We start from the raw sequence: 19,043 nt of genomic DNA on the forward strand, positions 1-19,043 counted from the left end.
CCCTTGGTGAGTGTTATCAAACAAAACCAATTTTTTTTTTCCAATTAAGGGACAACTTAGCGTGGCCAATCCACCTAACCTGTACATCTTTGGGTTGTGGGGGTGAAACACACGCAGACATGGGGAGAATGTGCAAACTCCACATGGACAGTGACCCAGGGCCGGGATTCGAACTTGGGTCCTCGGTGCTGTGAGGCAGCAGTGCTAACCACTACACCACCGGGCTGCCCCTTAATCTCAGTCCTAAGTGGCATCCCCCTTACATAGAACATAGAACATACAGTGCAGAAGGAGGCCATTCGGCCCATCGAGTCTGCAGCGACCCACTAAAGCCCCCACTACCACCCCATCCCCGTAACTCAATAACCCCTCCCAACCTTTTTTAGTCACTAAGGGCAATTTATCATGGCCAATCCACCTAACCACGTCTTTGGACTGTGGGAGGAAACCGGAGCACCTGGAGGAAACCCACGCAGACACGGGGAGAACGTGCAGACTCCGCACAGACAGTGACCCAGAAGGGAATCAAACCTAGGACCCTGGCGCTGTGAAGCCACCGTGCTAATCACTTGTGATACCGAGCTGCCCTGATTTCCTTATTTTGAAATTGTGCCTGCCTGGTTTTAGACTCCCCAACCAAGGGAAATATCTTACCTGCACTGTTGATAGGGTAGAGAATTTTAGGGAGGAGATTCTTAAATTTGGGCCTAGGCTGCTGAAAACATGGTCACCAATGACAGAGAGATTAAAATCTGCTTTCTCAAGACACCCGAATTGATCGAATGCAGGGTATCTCAGAGGATTGTGGGACTGGAGGGGATGGGGAGGGGGTAAGGCCATGGTGGGGGATTTGAAATCAAAGATGATCGTTTAAAAATCTTTGTGAAATTGCTAAGTGCAAATTATATGCTAGCGCTTGTCACAAATACTGTGTAGTATATGAGTAAATTTTACAACTATACAGGGCACTGGTGAGGTCTCCTTATCTAAGGAAGGACCTCCCCAGAGGGAGCGCAACAAATGTTCACGAGTTTGGTTCCCAGAATGAGAGGATTATCTTATGAGGAAAGATCAAGGAAACGAGGCCCATGAGCTTTCGAAAGATGAGAGGCGATCAAACTGAAAAATATAACGTTTATTTTAAGGGGCTTGACCAGCAGATTCTGAGAAGATATTTTCTTGGCTGGAGAATCTAGAGCACCGGGTGATCGTCTCAAAGTGAGGGGTCAGCCATTTTGGACTGAGGTGTGGGGAAATCCTTTCGCTGAGGGTTGAGCGTCTTTGGAATTCTCTATCCCAGACAGCTGTGGCTATTCGGCCGTAGAGTATATTATTCAAGACCGATCGGTAGATCTTTGGGTACTAAAGGAAATAAAGAATCATGGGGCTGGTGTGGGAAGTGGAGATTAGGCGGAAGACCGATTTATGATGTTGAATGACCAACTCTTATTACTTGCATTCTTGTGTTATGAGTGATTTGCTTTTCAAAACTCTTTCGTGAGCTGTAAAGCATTTTTGGACTCTGAGGTTGTGATAGGTGCTGTATAAATTAAAGTCTGTCTTTTCATTTACTTGATTCCCTTTGGACAGCCCTTCTTTGAAAGTGCATGTATGTGGGTTTTGGTTAAGGACCGAATTTGGGGCAGCACGGTGGCACAGTGTTTAGCACCGCTGCCAGGTTCGTTCCCGGCTCTGGTCACTGTGTGGTAGTCACCACTGATTGTATAATAGTTGTTATTAGAGGTAATACGGTAAGGCTCCTGTACTACAGGTACGGGGGTAAATCCCTGCCTGCTGGCTCCGCCCAGTAGGCGGAGTATAAATGTGTGTGCACACCGAGCTGCTCCCATTCTGGTAGCAGCTGCAGGAGGCCACAATTTCTGCTTAATAAAGCCTCGATTACCCTCTACTCTCGTCTCATCGTAATTGATAGTGCATCACACTGTCCGTGTGGAGTTTGCGTGGGTTTGACCCCCACAACCGAAAGATGTGCAGGCTAGGTGGTTTGGCCATGCTAAATTGCCCCTTAATTGGAAAAAATGAATTGGGTACTCTAAATTTTATAAAAGGACAGAATTGGGCTTGGCTCTGGTGTCCCCAGGGTCCTATAGCCGGCTGTTACTCACAGTTATGGTTCAGAGTGAAGATTGAACTGAGCGTTTGGTCAAGTACTAATGGGTGCCTGCCTATTTGCATCTTGAGTGGTAGAGAGAAAATGGTAAGGGAAATACTTTTTTTTCTCTTAAAATTTTTTTTCCAATTAAGGGGCAAATTAGCATGGCCAATCCACCCTCCCTGCGTAACTGCGGGTTGGTAGGGAAAAGACATGGTCTGTCATGCCATCTTGTGACGCTCCGTTGGGAGGAACTTTGTGGGCCGTCAGGGTTTTAGTGAAGCAGTGCTGTCTTGGTTTTTAATGTTTGAACGCCACTAAAAGTCAGAAAGGGTGGGAGAATAAAAGCAGAAAATGTTGGAAATACTCGGCAAGGCGGGCTGCATCTGAGGAAAGAGGGATGGAGGAAATGTTGACTTTTCGTCAGAACTGGAAAAAGTTAGAGACGTGATAGGTTTTAAGGGTGTGGGGGGGGGGGCAAGAACCAAGGGGAAGATCTGTGATAGGGTGGGAAGGCAGGAATGATTAAATGACAAAAGAGATGATGATGCAGTGCAAGAGGTGATGATAATGAGACCGGCAAAGAAACAAAACAAAAGCTGGGTTCACAGCAACCGTAAATTGCAGCAGCATAACCATTACCAGTCGATGTTATCTGAGAAAATAGCAGCAGTGCCTCCAGTCTGAAACTGTTGAATGTAATGTTGAATTTGGAAGTCTGTAAAGTACCTATTGAAAGATGATGGCAATGTTCCTAACGAGCCCCTGAGGCTTTGAAAAAGCCATAAAATTGGAGGGACGGGGAGACGAGGAGTTTCTCAACTCTGGGGTCGTGAGGAATGAATATTCGAGGAGAGTTCAGTTCCCTTGGTCACAATCTGTTTCACTCTCTTATCCCTGTTCTTCAGGAACAGAAGTCCTCCACATACTTGATGGATGACTGGGGTTTGGAGGATGTGGATTACGAGTTCACAGAAGAGGATTACCACGCTTTGACCAACTACAAAACCTTCAGCCAGTTCCTGAGGTACACATTGATGGAATAATTGTTCAAGAACGTTTATAGAAAAAAAACACTTTTCTCTCTCCCTTTTTTAGAGATTATATTCATTTTGTTTTTTTTGCTGTTCTGTTGTATTTCCTTGTTCTGTCGTTTCGTTCACGTTTTGCATGCAAATTTGCACCATTCTGAACAGGATAGAGAAAAGCTTTATTGCGTAAGAGGAAAGACCAAATACTGTTCAATCGAGCTTTCCGAAAGCTTTGATCTGTTTTCCTTCCCAAGTTCGATTTGCAACATTTGACTCATGGAATCAAAATGGCTCCCTGTGAATGTTTGTCCCATGAGGCGTGCGTCGTGATTCTGGCACAGTGACGTGTTCACTAAATGTGCTAATGACGATTACTAGCAGGACCGACCATTCATTAATTTGATCGAGCCCAAACTGGGGATATTGCTTTCTCTTCAAAGTGTCTTAATTGGAATGTCAGGTGTTCTTTGGGCTTAAGCATTGGCTAATGTCCTGCTGGCAGCTGCAAATTCAACACCAATTCTAAATGTAAACACTGTGAATTGCAGTGTATTGATTTCCCTTTAATGTGATGTCTTGGGTGCAGAAAGTGGGAGTGTGACCCATCTACCAGTACAATCTGGGCAGCACGGTAGCATTGTGGATAGCACAATTGCTTCACAGCTCCAGGGTCCCAGGTTCGATTCCGGCTTGGGTCACTGTCTGTGCGGAGTCTGCACATCCTCCCCTCCCTGTGTGTGCGTGGGTTTCCTTTCGGGTGCTCCGGTTTCCTCCCACAGTCCAAAGATGTGTAGGTTAGGTGGATTGGCCATGATAAATTGCCCTTAGTGTTGGGTGGGGTTACTGGGTTATGGGGATAGGGTGTAGGTGTTGACCTTGGGTAGGGTGCTCTTTCCAAGAGCCGGTGCAGACTCGATGGGCCGAATGGCCTCCTTCTGCACTGTAAATTCTGTGAATTCTATGATAATCTTCTTATCTTGGAATCACACACTGATGCAGCTCAGAGGGAAGCCATTTGGTCCCTGTGCTGGCTCTTTCCAAATAGACCTGTAACTTTTCCTCTTCAAATTACTATCCAATTCTCTTTGGAATGTTACAATTGACGCTGATTCAGCCGCCCTCCAGTGCATTCCTGACTGTCAGCAACTTGTGTTTTTAAAAAAAAAAGAAAAAATTCCTCATGTTGCCTCTGGATCCTTTGCCAATCAACGTAAATATCTCTCTTCTGGTTACCATGGAAACGGTGCTTGTCTCTTTCTGCTTGTTTGAGGTGTTGCCCCTCTGACCATCCTTTGTTCCACATTATGCAGGCAAGCCGTCAACCATTAACACTCCACACGCTCTGGCATTGCCTCTTTAAGGCAGTGGGAAAATTGACAGATTTAACAGTCACCAAGTGTTTTGCTAAATGTACGAGGCAAGATTTTGTTTTAAACGTAGCGAGTTTTCATTATCTGGGACGCACTGCCTGTCAGAGATATGACGGCAACTTCAGTGATAACTTTCAAAAGAAACTTTGATAAATATTTGAAGGGGAAATTCTTTCATGGCTTGGAGGTAAGAGCAGGGTGTGTGAGGCTAGTTGGAATAGTTGTTTCAAAGAGGTGGTAAAGATACAATGGACTGAATGGCAGCCGTCTGTGTCGTATCATGTCTATCCTAAACCCTTTGGTTGATCTATTTTCCTTTTTTTAAATCTTCATCTCTATATCCAAGCTTTCAGTCATCCCTCCTACTCGGTCCTTATTTGTCTGCCTATTTACCTTTATTTACTTTTTAAAATAAATTAAGAGTACCCAATTATTTATTTTTTGGGCCTCTTGCACATCCCGGATTTTAATTGGCAGCCTTCGACTGTCTCAGCCCTAAGCTCGGGAATTCCTTCCCACCTTCCACCTCTTTCCCCTTTAAGGTGCTCCTTAACACCAGTCTCTCTGACCAAGCTAGTAAATTTGGGAGGTTTTGTTTATTCAAGAGTGTGTTTTTATTCTTGATGCGACCATCAATTCACTCGAAGACACGTGGGGAAGTAAACCGTGGTTTTAATCAGCTTAGAACTGAGCCTGCCTGTGACCGGTACAACACAGAAGGCGGCCCCGCAGGTCAGCAGCTCTTATACTTCCTGTAAAGGGGGTGGAGCCATGGGCGGAGCCCGTACATGCCCCAACATATCCCCTGTGGGTGAAGCCACACAATGGCCCAGAGGTAGAGCCCACAGGGTTAATAACATAACACAGTGCACTGGTGAATTATCAGTAATTATACATTCACCACAATTCCTTTCTGGTATGCCACCTCCTTGAACTGCAGCAGTCCATCTGGTATGACTCTTGTGTTGTGTTTTGGTACAACTGGGTGGTTTGCACGGCCATTTCAGAGAGCAGTTGCTGTGGGTCTGGAGTGGTATGTAGGCTGGGCCAGGTCAGGATGGAAGATTTCCTTCCCTAAAGGGGCATTAGTGAGCTTAGGTGGGGTTGTACAACAATTGATGATGGCTTCACAGTCACTATTACTGAGACTTAACTTTCAAATCCACATTTATTAATTAATCAAATCTATCAATTAATTGAGTGTAAATCCCACCAGCGGCCGTGGTGGGATTTTAACCCCTTTCCTCGGACCACAGGATTACATCTGTCTAACGATATTAGCACAATACCACCATGTGGAGCCCACAAGAAGTAAATGATATGGCTAGGGTTGCTGCATTTCGAGAACAGTTAAATGTCCACATGAGGGAGAAAGGGATAGAAGGATATGTTAATGGTGTTAGACGAAGAAGGATGGGAAGAGGTTTGTGCGGAGCATAAACATTGGCATGCACCAGATGCTGAATGGCCTGTTTCAATGCTGGAATTTTCTATAAGTGTTTTGACGGCTGTTCTAACACCTCCTTACGTAGCTTACTGTTGCCGTTGGCCTGATAATGCTCCTTTGAAGCACCTTGGGACATTTTGTTGAGTTAATGATCCTTCCATAAATGCACCTTGTTTTTGTCAGTCATCATTCAGTTGTTACCTCCCGTTTATCAGAGTGCGCCTTGTGGAATAGTCTGACCAGTCTTTTGCTTTCGATTCCCCAACAGGCCGCTCATTGCCAAGAAGAATCCGAAAATCCCCATGTCGAAAATGATGACAGTGCTTGGTGCCAAATGGCGGGAGTTCAGCGCCAATAATCCTTTTAAAGGGACCTCGGTGGCTGCGGCAGAGGCGGCGGCAGCCGCGGTGGCAGCCGTGGTGGAACAGGTGATCGTGGCTCCATCAGTACCAATTCAAGTGCCACCCCCTGTCCAGCCCCCCGCCCCTGTAAGGAAAGCCAAGACCAAAGAAGGGAAAGGTAAAGGCTGCTTTCAAACATCACGTGCAAATCAGAAGCTGCCTATTGGAGGATGAGAGAACCCCAGTGGATCAACCGCTAGATGTAATGCACGGTGTGGGATGGAGCTCAAACAGACCGGTTCCCGGTCTGGCCGCTTGTCGGCACGGCACGCCCTCAGTACCACAGTGATAGACAATGCAGCTAGGGTTCTTCCATCTAATTCCATTGGCAGGCAGGTCAGTAACCGGAGGAGACACATTGAAATAATCAGCACAAAGCCCAGTAGTGCGGGGGGGGGGGATTATATTTTCTTATCCAACAACTAGTTATGATCTGGAATGCAGTGACTGTAAGAATGGTGGAAGCCGATTCAATAGCAACTCTCTAAAGGGAATTGGAGAAATATTTGGAAAGGAGACATTTGCAGGGCTGTGGGGAGAGAGGGACTTGACAGCTGGATAGTTCAAACGAGCTGGCATAGGTGTGATGGGCCAAATGGCCTCCTTCTGTGCTGTACGATTCTGCTTGCTGGATCCTGACGAGAAGTGTTCATGTCTGGACATCTGGCGAGGACAGGACCAGGCTCTATTCTGATGCCCTCTATTGTCCAATAGACTGCCAGTGCTTGCTGTCCAGACTGCTGCATCAAAGTTAGCTGGTTTGTGAGGGTGACCCTTCCTCATGGAGCTGACCCCCACTGAGAGTCACCATCTTCAGGAGAGGAAGGATGACAAGCTGAAAGGCTTATTTAAGGAGCCTGCAGTGCAGAGCATCAAACTCCGGTTCTCCCTGATAACCAGTCTGCGTTTCACCAGTGCCACTGTCCGTTCACAGGTCCAGGGGTCCGGAAAAAAAGTAAAAGTGCCCGAGCAGCTGAACTGAAGAAGAAAGGAAAAGGGAAGAAGATGGCTCCTCTGAAGATCAAACTCGGAGGATTCAGCGGCAAACGGAAAAAGGTGTCTTCGGTAAGGCAGGTCACCATTCGACCCATCTGTTTCAGGCTAGAGATTGGGTCCATGTGTCAGAGATGGGGGTCTCTTGACAGGAGGGTTACCACCAGAGGAAATGCCATTCACTCTTCCTATTATGTGTGGGTGGGGTGGGTGTGCTGTGTTTACTTGTGCGGTTACTTCATTTGGAGTTATGAAGAGGACATGAGGAGGCTGCAAAGGGCTGCATATGTGGGAAAGGATCCGGCAAATGGAATATAATGTGGGAAAAATGTGAAATTGCCCATTTTGGCAGGAAGAATAAAGGAGAAGTTTATTATCTGAACAGTGAGAGATTGCAGAGCTCTGTGATGCAGAGGGATCTGGGTGTCTTAGTGCATGAATCGCAAAACGTTTGAATGCAGGTACAGCAAGTAATTAGGAAAGCAAATAGAATGTTATTGTTCATTGCGAGGGGAATTGAATACAGAGGTAGGGAGGTTATGGCTCGGTTATATGGGACACAAGGAGACCACATTTGGAGTACTGTGTACAGTATTGGTCTCCTTAGACAGCACCTTCCAAACCCACGACCATCTAGAAGGACAAGAGCAGCAGATAGCTGGGAACCCCACCACCTGGAGGTTCCCGTCCAAGTCACTCACCACCCTGACTTGAAAATATATCGCCGTTCCTTCACTGTTGCTGGGGCAAAATCCTGGAACTCCCTCCCTGACAGCACAGCGGGTGTGCCTGCATCTCCGGGACTGCAGCGGTTCAAGAAGGCAGCTGACCACCACCTTCTGAAGGGCCACCAGGCATGGGTAACCCACACTGTCCGCGTTGAGTTTGCACATTCTCCCCATGTCTCACCCCACAACATAAAAGATGTGCAGGGTAGGTGGATTGACCACGCTAAATTGCCCCTTAATTGGGAAAAAAAGAAATGGGCACTCTAAATTTATTTTAAAAAAGGGATGGGCAATAAATGCTGTCCTAACCAGCGATGCCCACATCCCGTAAACAAATTTAAAAAAAAAAAAAATTGAAGGAAGAATGTAAATGTATTAGAAGCAGTTCAGAGAAGGTTCACTAGATTGAAACCTGGAATAGGCGGGGTTGCCGTGTGAGGAAAGGTTCCACAGGCTAGGCTTGTAAGAGACAGAGGCGACTTGATTGAAACATACAAGATCCTGAGGGACCTTGGCAGCATGGCTATGGAAAGGATGTTTCCCTTTGTGGGAGAATCTAGAATAATGGATTGCCCATTTCAGACCGAGATGAGAATTTGTTTCCTCTTGGGGATAGAGTCTTCGGAACTCTGCTTCCTCTGCCTTTTGAGGAAGAGAGTCTTTTAAAAAAAATATTTTCTTTCATGGGTTGTGAGCATTGTTGGGAAGCCCGTTGTTGCCCATCCCCGATTGCCCTTGAACAGAAGGCAGCTACGAGGCAACCGCGTTGCTGTGGGTCTGGAGTCACATGTAGGCCAGACCAGGTAAGGAAGACAGATTTCCACCCCGAAAGGACATGAATGAACCAGGTGGGTTTTGGTGATAATCGACAATGGTTTCTCTTGGTCATCACTACTGGGGCTAGCTTTCAATCCAACATAGTTAATTGATTTTAACTTCCACCAGCTGCTGTGGTGGGTTTTGAGCCCTTGTCCCCAGAACGTTCGCGTGGGCCCCTGGACTTCTAGTCCAGTGACATTATTGCTGTGCAAGGCAGAGGTAGGTAGATTCTTGATAAGCAAGGTTACCTGGGGGCAGGTGGGAATGGGGAGCTGAGGTTACAATCCGATCAGGCATAATTCCTATTGTTATGACCCCCTGGGCTAGTGTAAGGTCAATTCCAGCCTCACTTGACCCGGAGTCGCAACATAATTAGAATTAACAAACAATTCTTCGAAAAACAACCAAAGTCTGGCACTTGGCTGCCCAATAACTACAGTCACCAGGGGTGAAAATTTAAACAGTTAATTTAATTAATAACAATAACTATAATTAAATATGTAGCAGATACAACAGGTTAACTATTCTCTAATTCCTAGCCCCACCTCCACCTAAACGCACCCCACCTTCTATACACACACACACACAAGGCAGACAAACACAGAGGGGTGATTAATAAGGATGGAAGTAAAAACGATAAGAGTCTTTTTTTCCAGATGTTTGTTTTCTAGCACACCATTCTTCAGTCCAGGCTTTCAGCTCGAGGTTTCTCTTTCCAGTCTGTATTGGTTTTCACTGTAGGTTCATTGAGGTCTCTGCACAGTTTCAGAAACAGCAGCTATCAGGCAGCATGATGGCGCAGTGGTTAGCACTGCCGCCTCATGGTGCCAAGGTCCCAAGTTCGATCCCGGCTCTGGGTCACTGCCCGTGTGGAGTTTGCACATTCTCCCCGTGTCTGCGTGGGTTTCGCCCCCACAACCCAAAGATGAGCAGGGTAGGTGGATTGGCCGCGCTAAATTGCCCCTTAATCGGATAAAATGAATTGTGTACTCTAAATTTATTTTAAAAAAAAGAAACAGTTGCTAAACAGCTTTACTGGAGAAAACAAAGAGAGAGAGAGAGCAGGTCCTTTCTTCTGAGCGTTCAGGAACCAACTGTTCCTGACTGGGCTCTCTGAAAACCGTCCTACTCGGATAGGACCCAATCACTACCTGTTACCGGGCAGAATATGGCCTTTTGGCCAATTCATTGGCCACCATCCAACGGATCGAACCGAGTCCCACCGATCTCTCGGGTGTCAAAAAGTCTCAGTTCTGCTGTCCGAAGGCTAGTTCAGTGTACTGTGTTGTAACTTGAATTCCTCACTTCCCCTGCTCGACTTATAGCTACATGTCCATTGAGCCATCCATGGATCAAAATGATAACAGCAAAGATAAAGAGAGGGAGGTGGCACGGTGGCGCAGTGGTTAGCACAGCTGCCTCATGCCGCCAAGAACCCGGGTTCGATCCCGGCCATGGGTCACTGTCCGTGTGGAGTTTGCACATTCTCCCCGTGTCTGCGTGGGTCTCACACCCCCCCCCCCCCCCCCCCCCAAACCCAAAGATGTGCTGGTTAGGTGGATTGGCCACGCTAAATCGCCCCTTAATTGGAAACAAAAAAGAATTGGGTAGTCTAAATTTTAAGAAAAAGAGAACAAAAAATAAAGAAAGGGAAAATAAGGGAATCAGCAGGAAGAACCCGTACACTACTGAATGGCAGAGCAGGCTCGAGGGGCCGAGTGGCCTACTCCTGTTCCTAGTTTGTATGTTCCTGCGTATGAGGTGCCAGAGGAAGAGTCGGTGGTGATGGAGCTGTCTCCTGGTACTATAAACCTGTGGATAGGGAGCAGTGATGCCTTTCACCTCTCCTCATGTATGTTGTGCTTGTGGCTGCAGAGTGAGGAAGATGAACGTGGTGAATCGGACCCAGACAACGCGAGTGTCCACAGCTGCTCCATACGGTCCGAGGGCTCTGCTGGTTTGGGCAAGAGAAGAAGGAAAGGTGGCAAGAGGAAGAAGAAATGTAAATGTTGAACTTCTTTCTGGCGCACTCTGGGTTAGGATGCATTGGTGTAACTGTGGGGAATGGGCATTACTGGGTGTGTTATTGAATTTAGTGAACAGAGCCATAACCTAGTGAGGCGTCCAGCACGTTATAGACCGGGGGGGCCTTGTTCTGTGCTGAGTTTGCAAATCATGACTGGGCTGGTGCCACAGTTGTGCCACTGGGGTAGGGTGAGGAAGGGGGGAAAATGAGTCCGGATTCGTGCCTGTGCCTGCGGGCGTCCGTACCACCCAACCCCTGATTCTGGGCTTTGACTCTTTTAAGTTCGACATACCTGTTAAATACCCTTTCTTCCTCCCCTCTGTCCACACCACATTGAAGTTAAGACCCAGAGTTGTTTCGCACTCAACCTAATTGTCCTACTGGACCTCCCTCAGTTTAAATCCCAGTCACGGCATTTAATGAATCAGCGCTGCTTACCTTAGTGTTGTACTGGGGCTGTAGCGTTTGGCTTGTTACTTTTATTTCTCCAGCAAATTGTGTTTGGAGACTGCGACTCATTTGCCTTCCTGGGAGAATGTAATTTCATTGCCTTTTGTTTCTTTCTTTTGTAATTGCCAGTGGAGGATGGTGATGGATATGAGACTGATCACCAGGATTACTGTGAAGTGTGCCAGCAAGGAGGGGAGATTATTTTGTGTGACACCTGTCCTCGGGCCTATCACTTAGTCTGCCTGGACCCAGAGATGGAGAAGGCTCCCGAGGGAAAGTGGAGTTGTCTGCACTGTGTAAGTTCTCCATTTCCTGCTGTGCTGGCGACTGCTTCGTCCTGCTTGTTAGTAATGTACTTGTGGGATAATGTTTCAGTTCGAACGATGCCAACCACACGAGTGGGAAGATCCCAGTGTTGATCCCCAGTCTTGGGTTGTTCACTGATTTTGCCCAATTGATGAAGGTGAGGTCCCGTATGGCGCCTGTGTAAATGGGAGAAAGGTTTGTTGGATACCCATGCCCAATGACTCTCCAGTGACTCCACTAGTGGAAAATGAATCTGTGTGACTATGTTGGTTGAGGAGGGTTTTGGGCTTGTAGTATTTACATAGTATTTACAATGCACAAACAGGCCTTTCGGCCCAGCTAGTGTTATGCCTCACACAAGCCTGCTCCCAACCTCCTTCATCTCATCCTATCACCTGTGATGGTCACCTGCACTGAATATCCTCTCCACACTTGTATCTTTGCTCACATTAGCTCTTGGGACATGGACAGTGCTGCAATTATTGCCCATCACTTGTTGAGCACGGTAACACAGTGGGTAGCATTGTTGCTTCACAGCGCCAGGGTCCCAGGTTCGATTCCCGGCTTGGGGGGGTCACTGTCTGTGCGGACTCTGCACATTCTCCCCGTGTCTGCGCGAGTTTCCTCCGCCGGCTCCGGTTTCCTCCCACAAGGCCTGAAAGACGTGCTTGTTAGGTGACATGGACATTTTGAATTCTCCCTCTGCGTACCCGAACAGGTGCCGGAATGTGGTGACTAGGGGCTTTTCACAGTAACTTCATTGAAGTGTTATTGTAAGCCTACTTGTGACAATAAAGATTATTATTATTGAGCTCCTTGAGAAGGTGGTGGTGAGCTGCCAACTTGAGCAGCTGCAGTCAGTGTGGAGAATGTGCTCTCCCAGTACTGTTCGGGAGGGAGTTCCACACTTTGACCCAGCAGTGATGAAAGAATGGTAATATATTTTCCCAAGTCGGGATGCTGAGTATCTTGGATGTGTTGGCATCTCATCCCTTGTTCATCTTGGCATATAGCTTTGGTGTGTTGATGTTGTGTATGTATTTGTGTATATTTATATGTATGTATATGCGTGTTATAATGCACCCTGTAAAATGTGACCTGTATAATGACTCTAGGAAAAGGAAGGAATCCAGTGGGAGGCGAAAGAGGATGAGGAAGATGAAGAGGATGATGAGGGAGTGGAGGAGGAAGATGATGATCATATGGAATTCTGCCGAGTCTGCAAGGATGGAGGCGAGCTGCTGTGTTGTGACTCCTGTCCTTCCTCGTATCACATTCACTGCCTTAACCCTCCCCTACCCGAGATCCCGAATGGAGAGTGGATTTGTCCCCGCTGCTTGGTGGGTATCTGATCACCCTAATCATGGTGGCTGTGATATTAACTGCAATATTGTTTGGGACCTTTCCTTTTTTAGTTCAACTTGTTATGAAGTGGGCGTGGTTTGACCTCCTCAACTCTGGGATGCTTCTGTCTGGTACCATAGTCAGGAAGATAATGGACCATTTGTTAGGGAAGTCTACTGACTGCTGCATGTGTGGCCGTGTACATGTGTGTGGTGTGCACAGGTGTGTGGCCATGTACATGTGGGGACATGCATGTATGTGCTTTGGCTTCTGGCAAGTCAATAACCAGTTGGTAGCCTTCAATACCGGTCCGTTAGATGGGGTCCAAAAGAGCAGCCTGTAGCTGTGGGACTTGCTATAGTAAGAAATCAGCGTATTTGGAACAAGAGAGGAGAGAATTTCAGGGGTGGGAGTACTGAATAGATTGGTTCAGAAGATGGGACAATGTTCCATGCATAACACCCTTCCATGTGCTGTCCCGGCTTTGGGTAAGAGGTGAGAGCTCTCTCTGAGGGTCAGCCAGGTTAGGTCGGCATGGTAGCACAGTGGTTAGCACTGTTGCTTCACAGCGCCAGGGACCCAGGTTCGATTCCCCGCTGGGTCACTGACTGTGCGGAGTCTGCACGTTCTCCCCGTGTCTGCGTGGGTATCTACCGGATGCTCCGGTTTCCTCCCACAAGTCCCGAAAGACGTACTGTTCGGTAATTTGGACATTCTGAATTCTCCCTCGGTGTACCCGAACAGACGCCGGAGTGTGACGACTAGGGGATTTTCACGGTAACATCATTGCAGTGTTAATGTAAGCCTACTTGTGACACTAATAAAGATTACTATTATTGTTATGTGTATCACGTGTTAAAAGTAAGTGTAAATTTTTCTTTCTAGTGCACACCTCTCAAAGGCAAAGTGCAGCGAATCTTGCACTGGTCCTGGGGTTCGCCGCCACTGCCACGCACCCCTCCCGGTCTGGCAGGAGACGCCACTGATGCTGAACAGCCCAAGGTCCTGAAAGGACGGCCGGAACGAGAATTCTTTGTCAAGTGGGTGGGGTTGTCCTACTGGCACTGCTCTTGGGCAACCGAACTGCAGGTACGTTGAATGATCCGTGTCCCGTATGTCTGGCCCGAGCCTACACCTGTTGTGGAGCCAATGGTTCCCCAGGCCTCTCGGTTACCCTCTGATTACTTGCCCCAAGCGGCCAGTGTTGGGGTATGAACCTTGACTATGAGCAATTTACTGCGTACTGATCAGACTCTGCAGACTCTCACGTGAAGATGGAGAAAGAAAGGTCTGACATTTCGATACCACCTTTCAGGATGTTCCAAACTCTTTGCAATCACTGATGTACTTGGTGCAGTCGCTGTTGTAATATAGGAGCCCCGACAGCCTATGTCTACACAGCAAGGTCCCACAAACAGCAATGTGATAATGACCAGATAATTGCCTTTTAGTGATGTTAGTCGAGTGATAACTCCCCTGCTGTCCTTCAAAGTCCTCGGGGCTTTTGACAGTAACTTAATTGAAGCCTACTTGTGGCAGTAAGCGATTATTATTATTATTATTATTATTATTAAGTAGTGCCGTGGGATCTTGTATGTTTGCCTGAGAAGAAACGGGCCTTAGTTTTACACTATCTGAAAGAGGCCCTCCCGACAATGTGGTCATCACTCGGGATGTCAACCTCGATTTGTGCCAAGTCTCTGGAGTGGGTGAGGCAAGGGGATGGGACTAGACAGAATGCTCTTTCAAGAGTCATTGCAGCCTCGGATGGGCCGAATGGCTTCCTTCTGCTCTTTACCGATTCTGTGATTCTGATTGGGACTTGAACCCATGACATTCTGACTCGGCCTGGGAGGGGTTTAGGAAAAAAACTTGAGTTCAACTAGGAAAAAAAATTACTCTGAAGAACAGTATTTAAAGGACCAGAGTCAGGCTCTTCGGCCTAATGGGTCTATGCAGATTTTATGTTCTACTGTAGTCTCCTCCCACTCCACTTCATCTCACCCTATCAATATACCCTTCTATTCATTTCTGCCTCGTGTATCAATGCCATTCATCTCAACCACTCTCTGTGTAGCAAATACTACATTCTAACCCAACTCTTGTTCTGGTTTTGCTCACAAGTAGACATACCTTTCCCATGCTTACCCTCACATAGTCTTGACGATTACTATCATGCTGATCCTCTGCCTTTCTTTAAGAGTAAGAAGTCTTACAGGTTTGTTTTGAATCACTAGCTTTCGGAGCACTGCTCCTTAGGTGACATTAAAATTTCTTTAAGAGGAAAGAGCCCCGGTCTGCTCAATCCTTTCTGGTAGGTTTAAGACCTCATTTCTGGTGTCATCCTTCGCACCTTTTTCAGTGCCTCTACATCCTTTTCAGACCTGTTTGCATTAATCTAAACCTGTCCTAACTAATAGAATCATATAATCCCTACAGTGCAGAAAGAGGCCCCCGGCCCATCAAGTCTGCCCCGACCCTTCAAAAGACTGCCCTACCTAGGCCCAATCCCCCGCCTTGTAACCCCACCCTGGGGGGAAATTTGTCATGGCCAATCCACCTAACCTGCACATCTTTGGACTGTGGGAGGAAACCGGAGCACCCGGAGGAAACCCACACAGGGGAGAACGTGCAAACTCCAGGCAGTCACCCGAGGTCGGAATCGAACCTGGGTCCCTGGCGCAGTGCTAACCACTGTGCCGTAATCTGTGGAAACCACCTCTGACTCCATTGGGCAATCCAAGTGGCCATGTTGAAAGGCAGTTATATTATCTGGCACTTCAACTCCCTAAGATGTCCTTCACCTCTGTTCCAACTCTGCTTTCAATGTGTTCGCACGGGCGGGAAAAGAAACTCAAATCTCGCGATTGTTGTATATTGCCGGGTTGTCACAGATTTCCCTTGCTCGTTCTCTGAGGAGCCACTCACTATTAGGATCGCCATAGAGACCGATAACTTTAAAAAAATTCAATCTTCCAGTTGATAGCTGGAAGGGTGATACAGTAAAATTTCACATGTTAAGGCTTACTGTAGCTATCGGACTAAAAACACTGTTGATTAAACAATATCTTTTGTAATTTATACTTTAAATTACAGAACGGAACTTTACCCGTTTACTTCTAATTCAATCAAAAACCCACTTCACAGGTACACTTTACAGTGTCCGTTGAGTAGTCATTCAATTTTTCCAAGACCCAGTCCAAAGTAATTCTTGGATCCCAAGGGTTTACTTTGCTTTACTTCTTTTCCTTTCTCTTCTCAGCCTGGTAACTGTTAATCCCGAAATTGTCTTTCATGGTGATTGTCTCTTTCATGCAAGCTAGGCAAATCTTCCAGCCTTGTTTCAAATCCCCACAAATTAAGTTGTTTCTATCCATGCATGAACTCCAACCTACATTCCCGCGCGGTGAATCATAGAGACTCCCAGCCTCTAGCTGCTTCCTCTAACTCCGATCCTGGCAGACTGCTTGCGTCTGGGTTTTAGGGATATCTTGTCAACCTTTTCCCAAACGAAAGTCCATCTTCATGGCAATGTGAATGGCATGGGCTTAGTATCTAGGTAGTAGTGATAGTTACCTTTCCTTGAAATCCCAACTCCACTCTATTTTGAAAATAAATAGACTGGTGCGGCACGGTGGTGCAGTGGTTAGCACTGCTGCCTCACACCGCCGAGGAATCGGGTTCTATCCTGGCCCCGGGGGGTCCTTGTGGAGTTTGCACATTCTCCCCCTGTCTGTGTGGGTCTCACCCCTACAACCCAAAGATGTGCACGGTAGGTGGATTGGCCACACTAAATTGTCCCTTAATTGGAAAAAAATAATTGGGTACTTTTTTATTTTACTTTTTAAAATCAATTTAATAGACAGTTTAAAGCATAACTGTTTACAACCCGGCATTCTTATCACCTTCCTGTGGCTTTGGCGACGAGCAGTCTAAATGCTGTAACACAGATGCTGCTGCCGTTATCTCCAAGATGCACCATCTTTCCAGGAGAACAGCCCAGGCCTCCGTTTAATATTTAACAGCTCCACACCCAGGCCTTGTGTCAGGTAAACCTCCAAATAGGTCACATGGCTCCCTTCATTTTCCCCTAAATGAAGGATGCAATCTTGAAATGTAATCTTATAACCATCATAATGGTAGCAACTAAACGTCATTTACTCACTGCTGTCTCTCGTGCAAAGCTGATTGTAACCTTCGTTGTCTCCACTTTCAGGATCAAAGTGGGGTTGAGGGAAGGGGTGAGACAAGAATTGGCAAGAAATACATGTGTGTCTGTTTTTAAGCATTAAATTTAAGCCTACCCTCTCCAGTTGGAACTGTACCACACGGTAATGTTCCGGAACTTCCAAAGGAAGAATGACATGGACGAGCCACCACCATTCGATTACGGCTCTGGGGACGATGAAGAGAAGAGCGAGAAACGGAAGAACAAAGATCCTCAGTTTGTGCTGATGGAGCAACGGTACTATCGCTATGGCATCAAACCCGAATGGCTCATTGTCCACCGAATTATCAACCACAGGTGAGGAGGTCAGAACTCCAATTTTGAGGTTACGCTCCCTTGTTCTGGACTCTCTTTTCCTCCCACCCCCCCTCCACCAGAGGAAATAGTTGCCCTCTATCCTTCTCCACTGAGTTGGTTAATTTTCCTTGCTGAACAATTCTCTAGAATGCTGAAGCAGCAAAAAAAATAAATAAACGTCTGGGGCAGGCACTGGGTGATGTAGTTGGTGAAGTAATTGTTTTCGGAATCAGAATTCTAATGCAGGCCAGGTTGGCTGCTTGAATATTTCCGCTGCTCCGTCAAACATTCCCAGAACAGAGTAAAGCTCCGCCTATACTCTTCCCCCTTAAACATTCCCAAGATAGATCCACCACCACTTTAGATCCAGCGTAAAGCTCCATCTAGCCTGTCCCATCAAAACACTCCCAGGTTATCTAACTTGTGCTGTTGACATAATGGGATATAAAGACTTTTTTCTTTTTTTTCAGCTTTGATAAGAAGGGTGATTTGCACTATTTGGTTAAGTGGAGGGACCTAGCGTATGACCAGGCTACCTGGGAATTTGAAGACTTTGACATTCCAGATTATGACACTGTGAAGGAGGTGTATTGGAATCACAGGTCAGTGCCACTTAATAAACTTAATGTTAACCTCTCTCAAACCACGCTCAGTGGCTTCATTGTTAATCACTTTAACATAAATATAACGGTCATGTTCAGGGAGACCCAAAGCCAAATCCCAGTTTACCAAACTGAAACGGAACTTGACAAATTTGGTCATGGGGGCTAGCACTAGCGATATATCGTGAGAGATCTGATTCATTCTCCTGTGTCCTGTAGTGAAGGGAGCTGATCATAATTTCCTGATCAGGCCTTCACTTGGCCCCATTCCTCGATGGTGTTCAATTCGCAGGACGTGGATGCCACTGGCATTAGTTGTCCATCCCTAATTATCCTCGCGAAGGAGGTGGTGAGCTTCCCGCTTGAATCACTGCAGTCTGCTTCAGGTGGCATGGTGGCACAGTGGTTAGCACTGCTGCTTCACAGCACCATGGACCCGGGTTCAATTCCGGTCTCGGGTGACTGTGTGGAATTTGTACCGTCTCCCCGTGTCTGCGTGGGTTTCCTCCGGGTGCTCCGGTTTCCTCCCACAGTCCAAAGATGTGCAGGTTAGGTGGATTGTCCATGATCAATGCACGGGATCAAGGGGATAGGGCGTGAGAATGGGCCTAGCTACAGTGCTCTTTCGGAGGTTCAGTGCAGACTGGATGGGCCAAATGGCCTGCTCCTGCACTAGGTATTCTATATGATGAAGGTACTCCCATGGTACCATCAGAGAGAGCTATGGGGTTTCGACCCAGCAACGATGAAGCATCAGAGATATAATTTCAAACCTGGAATAGTGTGTAACTCGGAGGAGAACATGAGGTGATGATGTCCCCATGTGCCTGTTACCCGTGTCCTCCTAGATGTTGGAAGTTGAGGGTCTGCGGATGATGTGAAAGAAGC

At 46.9% G+C, this 19,043-nt stretch overlaps 1 protein-coding gene across 1 annotated transcript in view; it reads left to right on the plus strand.

Moving 5' to 3' along the window:
• Positions 1–19,043, plus strand: part of LOC140392492 (chromodomain-helicase-DNA-binding protein 5-like) — a 167,817-nt gene that overhangs the window by 23,348 nt on the left and 125,426 nt on the right. Inside the window, exons 4-12 of the mRNA XM_072477728.1 lie at positions 3,022–3,140; positions 6,230–6,480; positions 7,297–7,427; positions 10,778–10,904; positions 11,508–11,674; positions 12,800–13,024; positions 13,914–14,117; positions 17,342–17,553; positions 18,024–18,155. Of these exons, the coding sequence (XP_072333829.1) occupies positions 3,022–3,140; positions 6,230–6,480; positions 7,297–7,427; positions 10,778–10,904; positions 11,508–11,674; positions 12,800–13,024; positions 13,914–14,117; positions 17,342–17,553; positions 18,024–18,155 (1,568 nt within the window). The remainder of the gene's footprint in view (positions 1–3,021; positions 3,141–6,229; positions 6,481–7,296; positions 7,428–10,777; positions 10,905–11,507; positions 11,675–12,799; positions 13,025–13,913; positions 14,118–17,341; positions 17,554–18,023; positions 18,156–19,043) is intronic.

This window comes from Scyliorhinus torazame, chromosome 16 (genome assembly GCF_047496885.1).
Source record: "Scyliorhinus torazame isolate Kashiwa2021f chromosome 16, sScyTor2.1, whole genome shotgun sequence".
In the NCBI taxonomy this organism is placed as follows: domain Eukaryota; kingdom Metazoa; phylum Chordata; class Chondrichthyes; order Carcharhiniformes; family Scyliorhinidae; genus Scyliorhinus; species Scyliorhinus torazame.